Raw genomic sequence first — 18,663 nt, 5'->3', positions numbered from 1 at the left:
TAACTCAGTGCCTCTTTGCGTGACATGGGAAAATCAAAAGAAATCAGCCAAGACCTCCACAAGTCTGGTTCTGTACAAACAATAGTGCGCAAGTATAAATACCATGGGACCACGCAGCCGTAATACCACTCAGGAAGGAGACGTGCTGTCTCCTAGAGATGAACTGCTCTGGTGCGAAAAGTGCAAATCAATCCCAGAACAGCAGCAAAGGACCTTGTGAAGATGCTGGAGGAAACAGGTACAAAAGTATCTATAGCCACAGTAAAATGAGTCCTATAATCGACAAACTGAAAGGCCGCTCAGTAAGGAAGAAGCCACTGCTCCAAAACCGACCAAGATCGTACTTTTGAGAAATATCCTCTGGTCTGATGAAACAAAAACATAACTGTTTTGCCAAAATGATCATCTTTATGTTTGGAGGAAAAGGGGGATGCTTGCAAGCCGAAGAAGACCATCCCAACATCATGTTGTGGGGCTGCTTTGCTGCAGGATGGACTGGTGCACTTCACAAAATAGATGGCATCATGATGGAAAATTATGTGGATATATTGAAGCAACACATCAAGACATCAGTCAGGAATTTAAAGCTTGGTCGCAAATGGGTCTTCCAAATGGACAATGACCTCAAGCATACTTCCAAAGTTGTGGCAAAATGGCTTAAAGAACAAAGTCAAGGTATTGGAGTGGCCATCACAAAGACCTGACCTTAGTCCTATAGAAAATGTGTAGGCAGAACTACAAAAAGCATGTGCGAGCAAGGAGGCCTACAAACCTGACTCAGTAACACCAGCCTTGTCAGGAGAAATGGGTCAAAATTCAGCCAACTTACTGTGGGAAGCTTGTGGAAGGCTACCCCAAACGTTTGACCCAAGTTTAAATTGTTTAAGGCAATGCTACCAAATACTAATTGAGTATGTATACTTGCCCCACTAAGTATTGAGATGAAATAAATAATTCTCTCTGACATTTCACATTCTTACAAATAAATGTGGTGATCCTAATTGACCTAAGACAGGGAATTCTTACCAGGATTAAATGTCAGGAATTGTGAAACTGAGTTAAATCTATTCGGCTAAGGTGTATGTAAACTTCCGACTTCAACTGTAGATTGATGAGGATTTAACTAATTGGTTTTATCCATTTTAGAATAAGGCTGTGCAGTAACAAAAGTCAAGGGGTCTGAATACTTTCCGAAGGCACTGTACATAGTGTGGTGCAGGACTATTTGCAATGGACACCACTATGGTACAGTGCCCCTTTTACAAGTTTCATGCTGCACAATTAACTTTCATGTTTACAAAATTATCAGTTTTTATATAAAACATATTTTAATTTTGAAAGGATGACAAATGCAGGAGTTTTAAAGACAAGTCAAATAGCACTTCCACAGCAATGAACGGCTTAATGCAAAAGAGTGGACCAGCATGAACTCAAAGTATGACTGCATATCAACCCATGTGGGAAATCAAACCCCTGCTCTCTGGTGAGGTCAGAGACCATTAGAATCATGGAAAAAAAGGTCTAGTTCTTTTTAAACGTGACTTTTTCAAAGCCTGAATTTACTGCAATGTCAAACACCTCTATTACATAACAAAAAAGGGAAAATCCAACTGTTATCCATTTTAGAGAGCAAACAGCATTCCCGCACCATACAATGCCCGCTGACAAAAGGGACAGATTTAATCTGTGCATTTGCTTTTGTTTAGTCCATTTCATGCACATCAGAGGAGAGACTCGCTGGCTGCACATGCAATCCTAAATTACCACAGTTGAATATTTTGTATGTTATAGAACGAGAGATGTAGAAGCTTGTACAATGCAAGCTTCATAATGAAAGACTTCCCCTCTAAGATCCTATCTTGACAATTGAGGGATCAAACAAAGATACTACTACATTGGATATAAGCAATAAAACATTTTGGGTCAAAGATACGGGAAAAAATTAAATTGGAAGATCGCGTGTGACAATTCAAGCACTTGATAAAAAACATCTGTCAATAGATGAGCAAACCTGTAAAAACAAAACTAAAGAACAAACAATTTGTACATTCTAAAGCTGAACCAGGTTAAAGACAAATAAAATAAAGTGTATGGAAGATTTGGAGGAGGAAGGAGGGGTGTGGTCGGGCTTCAAGACAGTGGCGGGGACAGCTTTCCAGCTTTCCTCATGGAACGCAGTGCCTTCTCTCGCAGGTGCTTCTCCAGGTCGTCCAGACGCTCTTCTACTTCACTGTCTGATTCCTTAAAGAAAGGTAGCATTAATTATATCATATTTCGGTTACGTTGCAAGGTAGGTGTGATCATGCAGCAGGATGCTTCAAAGTAATAGAATAAAGAAATACATTAGCTGATGACATGCAATAAATGATAGCAGTGCACCATTCAACTTCTACAACAATGTCTAATATGTTCATGTTGATTGAAATAAATGGGATGCTTAGATGTAGGGCTGGGGGGTAAACCTTATTTACTACAGTACCAGTCAAAAGTTTTAAAACACCTTCTCATTCAAGGGTTCTTTATTTTTTACTATTTTCCACTGTAGAATAATAGTGAAGACATCACAACTATAAAATAACACATGGAATCATGTAAACTCAGCAAAAAAAGAAACCTCCCTTTTTCAGGACCCTGTCTTTCAAAGATAATTCGTAAACATCAAAATAACTTCACAGAGCTTCATTGTAAAGGGTTTAAACACTGTTTCCCATGCTTGTTCAATGAACCATAATTAATGAACATGCACCTAAGTCGTTAACTTCTCTGGGATAGGTGGCAGTATTTTCACGTCCGGATGAAAAGCGTGTCCAAAGTAAACTGCCTGCTACTCAGGCCCAGAACCTAAGATATGCATATTATTAGTAGATTTGGATAGAAAACACTGAAGTTTCTAAAACGGTTTGAATCATATCTGTGAGTATAACAGAGCTTATTTGGCAGGCGAAACCCCAAGGACAAAGCATTCTGATTATTTTTTTTTTGAGGTCACTCTTTATTTAATGTATTTTCATTGGGAATCCTTCTTGCAGGAAACCTTCTTGCAGTTCCTACCGCTTCCACTGGATGTCAACAGTCTTTAGAAATTGGTTGAGGTTTTTCCTTTGAGGATGAAGAAGTAGCCATGTTCAGAATGAGGCTCAAGGGAAGTGTACTCTGTTAGGAGGCGCGTGACCTGAAAGCTAGCTACGCTTTGTTTTTCTCTGGTATTGAACACAGTATATCCAGTCTTCAATTTTATCGATTATTTACGTTAAAAAAATACCTAAAGTTGTATTACAAAAGTAGTTTGAAATGTTTGGACAAAGCTTACAGGTAACTTTTGAGATATTTTGTAGTCACGTTGCGCAAGTTGGAACCAGTGTTTTTCTGGATAAAACGTGCCAAATAAATGGACATTTTGGATATACATCGACGGAATTAAATCGCACAAAAGGACCATTTCTGATGTTTATGGGACATATTGGAGTGCCAACAGAAGAAGCTCGTCAAAGGTAAGGCATGAATTATATCTTTATTTCTGCGTTTTGTGTCACGCCTGGAGGGTTGAAATATGGTCTGTGTTTGCTTGGGTGCTATCCTCAGATAATAGCATCATTTGCTTTCGCCGTAAAGCATTTTTGAAATCTGACATGTTGGCTGGATTCACAACAAGTGTAGCTTTAATTTGGTATATTGAATGTGTGATTTCAAAGTTGAAGTTTTATAGTAATTTATTTGAATTTGTCGCTCTGCATTTTCACTGGATGTTGGCCAATATCCCAGAGAGGTTAAGACACTAACAGCTTACAGATGGTAGGCAATGAAGGTCACAGTTATGAAAACCTAGGACACTAAAGAGACCTTTCTACTGACTCTGAAAAACAACAAAAGAAAGATGCCCAGGGTCCCTGATCATCCGCGTGAACGTGCCTTAGGCATGATGCAAAGAGGCATGAGGACTGCAGATGTGGCCAGGGCAATAAATTGCAATGTCCGTACTGTGAGACGCCTAAGACAGCGCTACAGGGAGACAGGACGGACAGTTGATTGTGTATCACCTGCACAGGATCGGTACATTCGAACATCACACCTGCGGGACAGGTACAAGATGGCAACAACTGCCCGAGTTACACCAGGAACGCACAATCCCCCCATCAGTGCTCAGACTGTCCGCAATAGGCTGAGAGGCTGGCTGAGGGCTTATAGGCCTGTTTTAAGGCAGGTCCCCACCATCGCCTATGGGCACAAACCCACCGTCGCTGGACCAGACTGGACTGGCAAAAAGTGCTCTTCACCGACGAATCGCGGTTTTGTCTCACCAGGGGTGATGGTCGGATTCACATTTATCGTCAAAGGAATGAGCGTTACACCGAGGCCTGTACTCTGGAGTGGGATCAATTTGGAGGGTCCATCATGGTCTGGGCGCGGTGTGTCACAGCATTATCGGACTGAGCTTGTTGTCATTGCAGGCAATCAACGCTGTGCAATACAGGGAAGTCATCCTCCTCCCTCATGTGGTACCCTTCCTACAGGCCCATCCTGATATGACCCTCCAGCATGACAATGCCACCAGCCATACTGCTCATTCTGTGCAAGACAGGAATGTCAGTGTTCTGCCATGGCCAGTGAAGAGCCTGGATCTCAATCCAGTTGAGCACGCCTGGGACCTGTTGGATCGGAAGGTGAGGGCTAGGGCCATTCCCCCCAGAAATGTCCGGAAACTTGCAGGTGCCTTGGTGGAAGAGTGGGGTAACATCTCACAGCAAGAACTGGCAAATCTGATGCAGTCTATGAGGAGATGCACTGCAGTACTTAATGCAGCTGGTGGTGACACCAGATACTGACCGTTACTTTTGATTTTGCCTCCCCTTTGTTCAGGGACACATTCCATGTCTGTTAGTCACATGTCTGTGAAACTTGTTCCGTTTATGTCTCAATTGTTGAATCTTATGTTCATACAAATATTTCCACATGTTAAGTTTGCTGAAAATAAACGCAGTTGACTGTGACGTTTCTTTTTTTGCTCAGTTTAGTAACCAAAAAGTGTTCAACAAATCAAAATATATTTGATATGAGATTCTTCAAAGCAACGACCCTTTGCCTTGACTATAGCTTTGCACACTTGGCATTTTCTCAACCAGCTCCATGAGGTAGTCACCTGGAATGCATTTCAATTAACAGGTGTGCCTTGATAAAAGTTAATTTGTGGAATGTCCTTAATGCGTCAATCAGTTGTGTTCTTACATGGTAGGGGTGGTATAAAGAAGATAGCCCTATTTGGTAAAATACCAAGTCCATATGTCAAGAACAGCTCAAATAAGCAAAGAGAAACAACAGTCCATCATTACTTTAAGACATGAAGGTCAGTCAACATGGAAGATTCCCAGTACTTTGAAAGTTTCTTCAAGTGCAGTCGTTAAAACCATCAAGCGTTCTGATGAAAGTGGCTGACGAGGACCACCACAAGAAAGGAAGACCCAGAGTTACCTCTGCTGCAGCACATAAGTTCATTAGAGTTACCAGCCTTAGAAATCACAGGTGTTGGAGTTGGCTAAACATTGAGATATTAAATAAATGATAGAGACAAAGCCTTGAAAATAAAGAGTTTGTAAAAAGCCAGAAGGCTTTGGAATGTGTTTGAAGGAGGAGAGGAGAGCGATGTGTTGATATAGGGAAGACAGATGGATATCTGTGGATTAGGAGGTGAGGGGTAAGGTCAGTTCCCCTTAAGGGAGTAATCAGGGTTGGTATCTGGTTACCTTTCCTGTGGAGCAATAAACTGTAAGGAGGAAGAGTGTCTTAAGTAGGATGTATATAAACTGTGGTGTCTGAAATGTTTTGCTGTCTGATTTCAGCTGTACAGAACCCTTGGGAAGAATAAACTTGGTTAAAGCTTCTCTAGTGTCCGTGGGTTATTTACTCTGAAAAATAAGAACCTAACAGCCCAAATAAATGCTTCAAAGAGTTCAAGTAACAGACATCAACTGTTCTGAGGAGATCTCTGCATGTGCGGTTCCCATGGTGAAGCATGGAGGTGGTGTGATGGTGCTGTGCTGGTGACACTATCAGTGATTTATTTAGAATTCAAGGCACACTTAACTAGCATGGCTACCCCAGCATTCTGCAGCGATAGTCCCTCTAAGCGCAAACCAGATGGGATGGCATATCATTTTTTCCCCAACAGGACAATGACCCAAAACACACCTCCAGGCTGTGTAAGGGATATTTGACCAAGGAAAGTGATGGTGCTGCATCAGATGACCTGGCCTCCACAATCACCCGACCTCAACCTAATTGAGATGGTTTGGGATGAGTTGGACCGCAGAGTGAAGGAAAAGCAGCCAATAAGTGCTAAGCATGTGAGAACTCCTTCGAGACTGTTGGAAAAGCATTCCAGGTGAAGCTGGTTGAGAGAATGCCAAGAGTGTGCATAGCTGTCAAAGGTAAAGGGTGGCTACCTTAACGAAACTCAAATAAAATTGATTGTTACTACATGATTCCATGTGTTATTTCATAGCTTTGATGTCTTCACTATTATTCTAATATGTAGAAAATAGTAAAAATAAAGCAAACCCTTGAATGAGTAGGTGTCCAAACCTTTGACTGGTACTGTAGACCAGTTTGGATTTTTACTTTACCTTTCTACAAATGGTATATTAATGTATGGTTTGTTAAATTAAATAACCACAGATGAAACTGGTGAAAATTATGGCAATTCCATTTTTACCGCCAGTAAGTTTAACAGCTGAGAACGGCCAACTTGCTAGCAAGAGCTTTAAATGCAGTCAGACTTCTCTATGAATGCTCGTTCCATCTTTTTAGTCTAGTCCCGCTCGCTCCTCTGTATGTGCACATTCCCACTAACTCACAAACCAAGCCCATGCCACCCACAACAGAGCACGCCTCTGACAAGCAGTTCCAAATCAATCTTTTGGTTTGGTCCAACAGAATCAGTTATATGGATATAAAAAAAACGTAGACATTGTATTACTGTAATAAAGAACTTAACCATTATAACGATACCTTGTTTATGTCTCAACTCCCCAAATTGTGCTCAGAGAAGACACTACTGAAAATAGGAATATCAATGAACATTGATCCTGGAAGATTGCTACGTTTGTCAGCGTGCGGCATGAAGGTACCACTAGCAGCATTTTAGCCACAGTGTTGTGGTTGCTGTTTAGTCTTCTGTAAATTTAAAATGAGCATACAAGCATTTATATAAGGAATTGCCAACTCGTTCTCATTCTGTGAAATAAGCATCTTCTTATCCAGCTATGCCACTTGATTTCAACATTAAAACAAACAGCAGGCTAGCATGCTGTTCAAACAGGTGGAGATAGGAAAGTGATTAGCAGTTCAACTGTTCTACCTTGATAGCTAGCTAATAGATCCAAGTTGTCTAAAATTGAAATATAAAGATTAGCTGGCTACTCATCAGCACATGGGCGTGTGCTTGGCAGATTGTTTATGAGACCTGTGTTAATTTGCTATAATGCATTCTCCTGCTACAAGAGCTTGGTCATTAGTGGCTGTGAATTGTTCAGGTTAAATAAGTAACAAAAGGGGCATTTTCATAAAAAGACAACTTCTTATGGCTGCAGGGGCAGTATTGAGTAGCTTGGATGAAAGGTGCACAGAGGTGCCCAGAGTAAACAGCCTGCTCCTCAGTCATAGTTGCTAATATATGCATATTATTATTAGTATTGATAGAAAACACTGAAGTTTCTAAAACTTTTTGAATTATGTCTGTGAGTATAACAGAACTCATATGGCAGGCAAAAACCTGAGAAGTTCCACTTCCTGTTTGGATTTTTTCTGGGGCTGGTATATTTTTAACCAAGCTCCCATTGAAATTACAGCGAGATATGGATGAGTTTTCACTTCCTACGGCTTCCACTAGATGTCAACAGTCAATAGAACGTTGTGAAGGGGGGCCGAAGGAGACAGGAATGATTCCCCACTGCCATGAGGTGACCACGCGCGTTCACGTGAGAGGCAACTCCGTTTCATCGCTCAACTGAAGTCAATGTAATTCTCCAGTTGGAACGTTATTCAAGATGTATGTTAACAACATTCTAAAGATTGATTCAATACATTGTTTGACATGTTTCTACTGACTGTTACGGAACTTTTGGACATTGTCACGTTATAGTGGACGCGCTTTGTGACTTTGGAATTGTTTACCAAACGCGGTAACCAAAGAAGCTAATTGGACATAAATAACGGACATTATCGAACAAATCAAGCATTTATTGTGGACCTGAGATTCCTAGGACTGCATTCTGATGAAGTTCAAAGGAAACATTTATCATGTATTTTCTGGTTTCTGTTGACTCCAACATGGCGGCTAATTTTACTATTGTTCTGAGCTCCGTCTCAGATTATTGCATGGTTTGCTTTTTCCGTAAAGTTTTTTTGAAATCTGACACAGCGGTTGCATTAAGGAGAGGTACATCTATAATTCCATGTGTATTATCATCTACATTTATGATGAGTATTTCTGTTGAAACGATGTGGCTATGCACTATCACTGGATGTTTTTGGAACTAGTGAATGTAACGCGCCAATGTAAACTCAGATTTTTTTATATAAATATGAACTTTATCAAACAAAACATGCATGTATTGTGTAACATGAAGTCCTATGAGTGTCATCTGATAAAGATCAAAGGTTAGTGATGAATTTTATCTCTATTTCTGCTTTTTCTTACTGCTATCTTTCGCTGGAAAAATGGCTGTGCTTATTGTGGTTTGGTGTGACCTAACAATTATTTGTAGTGCTTTCGCTGAAAAGCATATTTGAAATCGTACACTTTGGTGGGATTAACAACAAGAATACCTTTAAAATGGTATAAGACACATGTACGTCTGAGGAATTTTAATTATGAGATTTGTTTTTGTTTTTTTTGGGCGCCCGGCACTTTCACTGGCTGTTGTCATATCAACCCGTTAGCGGGATTGCAGCCATAAGAAGTTAAAAGCCAGATCAGTGACTACTGCAAAATGGCAGGTTAAACTATTTTGATAAAATCATTTATTCATGGGTCCTATGGTTGTGGAAGGCTGACTGTTAGAAACGCAGCGTATTGACCTTCAATTGTACAACAAAGGTAATTGAGAAAACATCTAGATGTAAATTGTTAGGGGAAAAAATGTAGATTTTATTTTTAGGCCTTACTGCCCCACCCTAATTGAAGTTTGATTGAACAGTATCAAACAATCAGAATGGAGACAGACCCATTAAAACCACTTACAATTTATTTGTTGCCGCTCTAATGTCATTATAGGAAAAACTAAATACTGTCAAATTTGAAAAATTAAATGTCCTCATTGCCCACCCCTACTTAGACACTAGTGGAGCTGATATGTGAAGCAGGCTAAACCCCCTCAGTAAATCAGAAGAGTAGACTTCACCTTTTTAAGGTCGGAGTCTACATCCCCTTCCATCCCCAGGTTCTCCTGGCCATCCCCAGCAGCCACTGGCACTCCACTCTTGTCCTTCTTGTGTTTCTTGTGCTTCTTGTGCTTCTTGTCCTTCTTATGTTTCTTCTCCTTCTTATGTTTCTTGTTTTTCTTTCCTCCAGCCTCGGTGTCTGAATTCTGAGATGGAGAGGACAAAGCAGAGTGACTAAGTATTTGATTGGCAGTTGGGCCAAGAAGAGGGTGTGATGACGGACGTCATTGGTTAAACTATTTTACTGTCGACCACCACGTCAAGTCATCATAGTATTAGTACACAGAATCACACAACAGCTATTACTCACATGAGAACGCTTCCCCAACTAGCCACTTAGTTGAGTCAAACACATTTTTAAATCTCACGTTGTACTATTAACAGACAGCAGCTTTAAACTCACCTTGTTTGGAGAAGGGCTGCCAGAGCCGCTGCTGGCCTTTTTGGCCAGAGGGGCTGATGGCGAGCCACTGGCCGAGCAGCCCGATGAGGGGAAGCCTGAGGCTGGGGCCGGCCGCTTCAAGACTCCTGGTTTAGGAGAACCAGACGGGGACCTTGATGACGCTCTCCTCATAGGCTGGGGGCTCTGAGAGGCTCTGATAGAGACAGAAAAAAATGTGATATCTGGAAAATGCATCTAAAAAGCGAGGAGTGAGTTGTTGCTGTGCAGCACCTGCTTTGGCATCAATAAGACCAATTAGAAGCTGCTTACCTCTGGTTCTTGCGGGGCTCTGGTGTCCGGGACACCCTGCGGATTGCCCTGTTGCTGTGTGAGGGGGACACCTGGCGCCTCTGGCCAGGTGGAGAGGTGCCCGAGGAGTCAAAGCGCCCCTGAGGACTAGCGGACCCACGCATGACCCGACCACGGTTGGCAGGGGAGGGGGAGAGGCGGTTACTGTGAACAGCGGGGGGGGAGTGAGTGTCCCGGCCTGGCCGGTTGGATGGGAGCATGGGGCTCCTCCTGTGTCGGGGGGGAGAGGTGGGGAGGGGAGGTGTGCGTCTCTTTTGGGGAGGGGGACTCCTGCGCTTCGGGGACCTGGAGGGACGGCGCTTGGGCATCGGGGAAAGGCGTTTGGGAGGGGGAGACCCTGATAGCCTTCTCTTCTGTGGGCCCAGGGGAGTAGGGCTGTAGCGCCGCTGGATGGGGGGAGAGTACCGCCTGGGGGAGGGGGAGCGTCTGCGAGGAGGTGGAGAGGGAGACCTGGGGGAACAGAGGAGCACATACGAGCCAAGTTATTCTTTGATTCTCAGGTGTGGTACACAATTTAGGACAATGCTCAGTACTGAGGGAATCAGAGGGGGAAAAAGAGTAGCAAAAGGTTTTTACCTGCGTCTCGGAGGAGGAGAGGGAGATCTGCGACGGCGTGGGGGAGATCTACGTCCTCCAGGAGAGAGGGAGCGTCTTTTTCTGTAGAGGGAAAACAATTAAACGAGGAGCGCATGATGTGGGCAAAACCTCTAAACTTTAATCATGACAGTGAGAGAGGGATAGGAGAAACCGTGCATAGCTGACCGGGGGGAGCAGTCCCTGTGTCGTCTCCTGGGGGATGAGGGGGAGCGACTGCGCCTCCTCCTGACATTCCCGTTCCTTGCCGCTGGCCCCCCGCCTGGCCTCTTGGACCCTTCGTCCTCTGATGAGGAGGATGATCCAGTATCTGTAACCAATCCAAAAGTAGACAGCACACATAATTTCCCAGTAGCAACATAAGGTGGCCGTTTAAAAGGAAAAACCCCTAGATGGGGATTTGGGCACAAATTCAAGACACACGAGATGAGGGTGCAAGATGAGACAGCTAGCAAAAAACATGGGGCGAGGGACAAATAAAAACAATTATAACCTGAAGACGTCTCCCGATTCTGCCTGCGATACTGACGTCGCTGCTGCACAGGATCTACGGTAGCGCCCTCTGAAAAGCAAAGCAGTGAGTCTCCATTCAGTGCTAGAGAAAACACAAAGATCCACCCACACCCATGGTGCATCACACCACACAGACAAACACTAGAAGGCAGACTCACCTGATTCCGATGCCTCAGAATGCCTGGGTTTTGGAACAGGAGACAGTGAATCATTCCTTGATCCTGGCTTCTTCTTTGAACCTAAAGATCAATAAGACGCTTTAGGGGCCCAAAGTCTTTCCAGAAAGATTCATTCACAAATACACTTGCTTGTATAACACCAGTGGTAGGACTGATACATTCTGGTTTCAGCAGCCCGAAAATAAGTTTATGATTCAGTAGTTTCCATTAGTCCCGGACTGCCATTAAGCTCCCGCTAAGGACCTCAAGTGTCATACTTCTGTAACCAGGCCTGCCTAGGAATCAAGTAATCCAGGGATTTGAAATAATGAAAAATAAGTTTCCAGGTCACTGAGTTCAACAGGCAAAGGGCATCTTCTGGCTGTATAGACATAGCCACACCTGGTAGATTTTGTAGACAAAGGTGTATGTGTATCACACTCAGAGACTGATCATGTGACAAGACGTCACTGACAAGGTGAGGGAGACCCACGTCTGAGATGGTGAGGAAGTTCGATAGGGATGATGGGCCAAGTTCAGCACAGCCCTTTGTAAACTCTGATAGTACTTAATGTACATTAGAGCAGAGATGAGCAGGTGGCATGTAGCTATATTTAGAATGGAGAGAAGTAAGAAAAACCAACATACCAGCTGATCTGGACGGGGAGGCTGAGGACCGGCCCTTTCTAGCCCGAGGGGAGGCAGAGCGTCGGGCCTTCCCAGAGGGGCTACCATTGGGGGCTCTTCTCCTGGAGGGGCTGAGGGAGGGATCAGCTGCGTGGCCGCGGGGCTGTTTCCTGGGAGGTGTGGTTGACGTTCTCTTCATGGCCTTCTGAGGTGAGCGAGGCGTGGAGGAGTTGCTCCCAGAAGATGATGGGGAGCGAGAGCGCCGCCTATTGGACAAACAAAGCACAAATCAACCACAATGCAGGTTTACATGCTGTTTGGTAAATTGGCTAGTTAATGACAGCTTCAGTAATGGACACTTCTGCACTCTGCTACACTTGCATGGCCCTCCACTCACCTGCGGACAGGGGAGCGACTGCGCCTGTGTCTGGGGCCTGGGGGGCCACGTCTGGGGGGGCTCCTACGACGAGGGGACATCCGTCTCCTGGGGCTCGGCCTACGGCGTGGGGAGTAAGATCTGGAGCGCGATTTAGGTCGTCTGCGGGAATGGGAGCGAGAGCGGTGACGGGGCCTGTCCCTCCTGCCGTCCTTCTCCCTGGGCTTGGGCCTCTCCTCCTTTTTAGAAGCCTTACCTGGGGAGGGTTCTTTGACCTTCATCACAGAGTCAGGCACCACAACCACAGTGTGCGGCTTCACCAAATCACTTGAAAATTAAAAACATACCACAAATTAGATTAAATTATTTATAAAAATCTAGAATTACCAAATCAGGAAAAATCACATCCCTGAATATTGCCAGATATAGTCGGTGCCCAAACCATCATCTTACCTGGTGGAAGAGGCCTCCTGAATGACTGGCTCAGGTACGGCGCTCTCAGAGGTGTCTGGCTCTGGCTGAGGCTCCTCAGTGCTCTGGGGTAATGTAACACTGACCAGGGTGACGGCTGGGGCTGTTGGTGGAGGGGAGCTGCTGGGACTGGGCTTACGCCTCGGGGAGCGGGAGTGACTCCGCTTTCTCTCCCGCTTCACTGGAGACCGTCGCCGTGGAGACTGTGACCTTGACTTCCTCCTGTACGACAACAAACAATGTGATAAGAATAAATGCCATATGAACCATCTTTAAACATTGATGGACGTTGACTTCAAGGGATTTTATTTAGTGTGATTTCTCACCTTCTGGGGCTCTCCCTTTCTCTGTTATCTTTGTTTTCCTTCTTCTCATCAATCTTCTTCAAAGAGGCAAGCTTCTCCTGCTCAATCTGCAACAAATAAATCTTATTGGTCGCATACACATATTTAGCAGATGATATTGAGGGTGAAGAGAAATGCTTGTGTTCCTAGCTCCAACAGTGCAATAGTACCTAAAAACTAACAAATCTGAAAGTAAAAGAATGGAATTAAGAAATATATAAATATTAGGAGGAGCAATGTTGGAGTGGCATCGAATAAAACACAGTATATTCACATATGAAATTAGTAAAACAGTATGTAAATATTATTAAAGTGACTAGTGTTCCACAGAAAAGAACATGCAAGGCCAAAGCCGTAAAACACATGTGCATGACACCAATGTGGTGATTGTGAGATTGTGTCTGGTTGCTCACCTGTCTCTGTTTGATCTCCTCTTTCTTCTGTTCCAGGAAGGCGGAGGGGATACCGGCAATGTTGTCCTGGGCACTGAGCAGCAGAGGCCACAGGTCCCTCATAAACTCTCTGGCATTCTTCCCATTCAGGAAGCCCGTCAGGTTGATCTGCATCATCTTACTGTCCGGGTGCTGCAACACACACCAAGGGGGAGAGAAAAACACACCAATTTAACATGGAGGGAGAACTCGCGAGAGCGAGAAGAAGGGGGGGGGGGGTCTCGCTCAGACGACTGCCTTCCCCTTTGTTTCCTCACTAAGCTACACCTGCCTGCTAAATAATGGCAGCCACCTTCATAACAAAAGACAATAGCTACAGTATATGACCGCTGGGCCCCAAAGCAGACAGTCATTGCAACCTAACAAACTTTTGTTGACTTGAGGCTGTGATTCCTTATCTCCACCCCATTAATTAGGTAATTGAAACCCGAAACTGAGAATAGCTGAGGGGAGACATAAGTGCTACATCGTCCATGTAAAGGACACCCACTGCATGCATCAAGGCTGACTTAACCTTCATAAAATATAATCTAATAAATATTTAACTATCCCACCCATCACCATTACTGTCAATAATCTTGATCATAAATAAGTCTTCCTGTCCTGTTGTTCTCGGCCTCCCCACAGTCTATTCTTTGAGAGATGAACAGATATCCACAAAACAGAGTGCATCAAAACCCAAAACTGCAAGTACAGTCCCGGTGTCTTCAGTGTGTCCCGCGGGATCAGTGGGTATGGAGCGCCCGAGTCTCCTGCAGAAAGAGACGCTCCCTTGGCTTGCTTCCGCCTCCCTACTGCTTGAGACTCAACCACCTTCAGTTTATTGTTATATCATTTATCTAAATTGCAAGAGACGAACAAGCAATAATGAGTGCACAAGACATTTAAAAAAAGGGGATTTATTTCAACATCTAAGTCAAGAATGAAAGTTAGATACCCCTTAATCTAAATAATAATGACTAATAAGGCCTTTATCATTACTGTGATGTTATAGCATTATAACATAATTGCACAGAAATGAAAATCGGTAAGGTGTAGTTGAATGTATTTTCCCCTCTCAGTATTAGGCTAAGTTGACTAAAACAGATAGTACCTTTACGAGATTCCAGCAACATATTAGTATGAATAAAAGTCATCCTAGGATTGCTTTGAGTCATGCGCCATTCATAAAAACAAGTTGTCGATTAATTATTAGTCGACAGGAAAGTTAAACATTTCCTTTTTCTACATCCAAGGTTTCATCCAGTGTATTATATCACAAATGTCCCTTTGAAGTCATGTTTTATAGGCCAAATGCTACTTAGGTGGGGGGAAAAAATGAAGGCGATTATAATACACAAGTATAATTTTAACCATGCAATTGGACTTCCCAAATTGGGGGGCAATGAAATGTAACAAACTGGAGGGAAAACTTGGCCAACAAGTGCACTGATTTAACTTATAATTTATGCAGAATAGGGTCCATGTGCATTGCAATGGATATTTTAAAAGCACTGTTTTTCCCACAGCCCAGAATGAAAATACTACAGATGTCATTATACTCTACTCAAATAAAAGGGGGATCAATAGCCTAACAATTTCACTGAATCCTCTCAACTTTAACACACTCCAAAGATAGGATACAGAGGAGATATAAAAGACAAACTAGTGGCGCAATTCAAAGGTATATGGAGAAAATGGCATGGTATTGTCCAAGTGTTTCTATCACTAGCATGTTGATCCCTGACCATAACTCACCTCAAACCACACACTGCATCAGGGAGAGTTGGGCTCAGTGACACTTTGGGCTCAGCAGAGAGCTAATAAGGTGTTGGTGCTATACTTCTGATGCAAGGTATAACATCCATATTGGTTCAGGCCTTTTGAATCATAAATCACATCATCATTAGAAAACTGTGGCACAAAGGCACTTTGTCACATATCACAGCAACAACTTTGTGTCATTCAAATTATGTATTTTTCCTTTACACTGGACACCGGTGGTAGCTCTTTCCCCATCTGCATTTATATTGCGTTTTTTCTAAGCAATACACTTTGTTACGTCAACCTATCTTTTCCTCATTAAGTTTATAGAACTAACATCTGATGCATGTACAAGAAAAGGAAGGAATTGGAGTCAATAGTATTACCTTTTCTTCTAGCTGGTTAAAAATGAATTCTATGACGACATCATCCTCGAACCCCAGGATCTCCGTCACTCGCTGAGTGATCCAAGGTTTGATGACCTCCAGGTTCACCTTGGTCATATCCACCTAGGGAAGGAAGAATTAATTACCAACTTAAACCCATTCCACACTTAAACAAAAATCAGGCTATACAGAAGCTACAGCCAATACCATATAATTAGTTGTGGGTACCCTGAGAATTCAATTAGAAGATGTGCTAAAAGCAGTGTTGTTTATCATACCTTCTTTTCCAGACATTCTGCAAATTTCAGTTGCTTTAGAAGTTTCTTCTGCTTGTTGCTGAAGCGATTGTCCTGTTCTGCACTTGTGCCCTGTATGAGACAAGTACAAAACAACAGTTTACATAACTACTAGCTATATTAACTATTTCAATGATAAATGTTGGTTCTTTATTATTTGTACATATCCCTTTAGCAGAAACTACCTACCTACGTCACAACATGGTAAAACATAATGTAAGCTAGCTACAACTTTTGAAACAAGACTTAATTGAATAAATAGGTGTCAAGCAAAGTGGAAAATAAGTACCTAGCTAAGCAAAACCCTTGTTATGGAGATAAAATGTGTGTTTATGTTGCTAGCTTGCCAACTACACTGAACAAAAATATAAAAGTGTTGGTCCCATGTTTCATGAGCTGAAATAAAAAAATCCTAGAAATGATCCATACACACAAAAGCGTTTTTCTTTCAAATGTTGTTTACATCTGTTAGTGAGCATTTCTCCTTTGCCAAGATAATCCATCCACCTGACAGGTGTGGCATGTCAAGAAGATGATAAAACAGCATGATCATTACATGTTGACGAGTATTTCTGTCTGTAATGAAGCCATTTTGTGGGGTGAAAACTAATTCTGATTGGCTGGGCCTATGCCCCCCAAGGACCAACAATGGCTGCACCCCTGCCCAGTCATGTGAAATCCATAGATTACGGTTTATTATATTTAAATTGACTGATTTCCTTATAGGAACTGTAACTCAGTAAAATCTTTGAAATTGTTGCATGTTGCGTTTATATTCTTGTTCAGTATAGTTGTGCTAATCTCGATGTGAGCTGAGGCCCGAGTAGACATGCCCCGCCTCTTGTCTGGTTAGAATAAACCAAACCAATTTTGCAACCAACAAGTAACACACTAAGTAACACATGTAGCTAGTTATCACCTATAGTTACTGTACATCAGTAATGAACATAGTTTGAAATGGAAACACACAACCTACGCAAAACATAAATATATCTAGCTAGGCTAGTTTAATGCAGCCGCCATCTTTACATTAGCTTCTCATTGCAGCGGAATGGCGCACGAGCTCGTCTGTCTATAATGGCACATATTTACAAACCTAAAGGAATGTACTATACATTTGAAACACCATTCAACAATTAATAGTAACATTGTAAATATCTTACGCGGAAGAATCCCGCGTCCATGTTATTAGCCGAGAAAGATGTAAAAGCGGTTGATAGCGGAGTCTGGCGAAAGACCTACTACCAAACCCCAGCATACAACGCGCGACAGAACTCCTCCTTTACAGCAGAACGGAAGAAGTAAATGGGAAGATGACGAAATTATTTTTTTTTGCTGTCAGAGTTTTAATGATCTTTTTTTAGTTACTGTTGCCAAATTACATCGACCTATAATTTAAATATCATACATTTTGTCGTGAATAGTATGTATATGTTGCAGCCTGATACCACAGATAGAACAATGAACCATATATTTCACCGGATGTATAAATGTGAGGCATCCGGTTGGAGTTACCGCTCACTACCAAATATGATGTTGAGAGGAAGCCCGGTGACCGGCAGTGGGATAATGTGGAGCGAGATGAATGTTGGCCGACATTCTGCAAATTTTCTCATCGATTAAACATTTGATCTCCATACAGTTTTCTGTTTCCAAAACTAAAATCTGTAACAAACAGAGTGGAATGGAGGGAAATGCTGTTGGAATGCTCAACCGGTGTCGCTCATTCAGCCGACAGAAACTTTCAACTGGTTTTCCCCATTATGTAGCGAGTCGGAGTCTGAGTCTGAGTCTTCTCTTGTCTCTACTCCTCCCGTTACGGGGTCTGAGACGCCGAAGGCTCCCACCGTTAGCTCTGACAAATTGAAAACCCTAGTCATTGGCGACTCCATTACCCGCAGTATTAGACTTAAAACGAATCACCCAGCGATCATACACTGTTTACCAGGGGGCAGGGCTACCGACGTTAAGGCTAATCTTAAAATGGTGCTGGCTAAAGCTAAATCTGGCGAGTGTAAAGAGTATAGAGATATTGTTATCCACGTCGGCACCAACGATGTTAGGATGAAACAGTCAGAGGTCACCAAGTGCAACATAGCTTCAGCGTGTAAATCAGCTAGAAAGATGTGTCGGCATCGAGTAATTGTCTCTGGCCCCCTCCCAGTTAGGGGGAGTGATGAGCTCTACAGCAGAGTCTCAGCACTCAATCGCTGGTTGAAAACTGTTTTCTGCCCCTCCCAAAAGATAGAATTTGTAGATAATTGGCCCTCTTTCTGGGACTCACCCACAAACAGGACCAAGCCTGACCTGCTAAGGAGTGACGGACTCCATCCTACCTGGAGGGGTGCTCTCATCTTATCTACCAACATAGATAGGGCTCTAACTCCTTTAGCCCCACAATGAAATAGGGTGCAGGCCAGGCAGCAGGCTGTTAGCCAACCTGCCAGCTTAGTGGAGTCTGCCAATAGCACAGTCAGTGTAGTCAGCTCAGCCATACCCATTGAGACTGTGTCTGTG

General features: G+C 43.0%; 1 protein-coding gene across 5 annotated transcripts; it reads right to left on the bottom strand.

Moving 5' to 3' along the window:
* Positions 1 to 1,302: 1,302 nt before the first annotated feature.
* Positions 1,303 to 17,437, bottom strand: LOC129811563 (serine/arginine repetitive matrix protein 1-like). Of its 5 annotated transcripts, none has more exons than XM_055862967.1 (16): positions 17,310 to 17,437; positions 16,129 to 16,218; positions 15,851 to 15,973; positions 13,683 to 13,853; positions 13,252 to 13,337; positions 12,908 to 13,147; positions 12,476 to 12,781; positions 12,100 to 12,344; positions 11,452 to 11,532; positions 11,274 to 11,342; positions 10,949 to 11,090; positions 10,763 to 10,843; positions 10,148 to 10,636; positions 9,839 to 10,031; positions 9,396 to 9,581; positions 1,303 to 2,241 (listed from the first exon to the last, which is right to left on the bottom strand). In XM_055862967.1, exons 1-16 carry the CDS (start codon positions 17,328 to 17,330, stop codon positions 2,131 to 2,133), a joined length of 2,634 nt encoding a protein of 877 aa, XP_055718942.1. In that variant the 5' UTR covers positions 17,331 to 17,437; the 3' UTR covers positions 1,303 to 2,130. The 5 variants fall into 5 exon arrangements, with proteins under 5 accessions (XP_055718942.1, XP_055718943.1, XP_055718944.1 ...); XM_055862968.1 differs by having other exon boundaries at positions 1,303 to 2,234; XM_055862969.1 differs by lacking the exons at positions 16,129 to 16,218; positions 17,310 to 17,437 and having other exon boundaries at positions 13,683 to 15,580; positions 15,851 to 15,941.
* Positions 17,438 to 18,663: the final 1,226 nt, after the last annotated feature.

The sequence above is a fragment of the Salvelinus fontinalis genome, chromosome 15 (genome assembly GCF_029448725.1).
Source record: "Salvelinus fontinalis isolate EN_2023a chromosome 15, ASM2944872v1, whole genome shotgun sequence".
Classification (NCBI taxonomy): Eukaryota; Metazoa; Chordata; class Actinopteri; order Salmoniformes; family Salmonidae; genus Salvelinus; species Salvelinus fontinalis.
This window is presented reverse-complemented; position numbering and strand designations above follow the sequence as displayed.

Bases quoted from the DNA above. Each gene is read 5' to 3' on its own strand.
- LOC129811563 (XM_055862967.1), bottom strand. From the start codon at position 17,330: ATGGACGCGGGATTCTTCCGC. The intron at 13,854-15,850 runs GTAATACTATTG...TGTGTGTTGCAG, and splicing joins TTAACCAGCTAGAAGAAAAG to CACCCGGACAGTAAGATGAT. The intron at 11,343-11,451 runs GTGAGTCTGCCT...TTTGCTTTTCAG, and splicing joins TTCTGAGGCATCGGAATCAG to AGGGCGCTACCGTAGATCCT.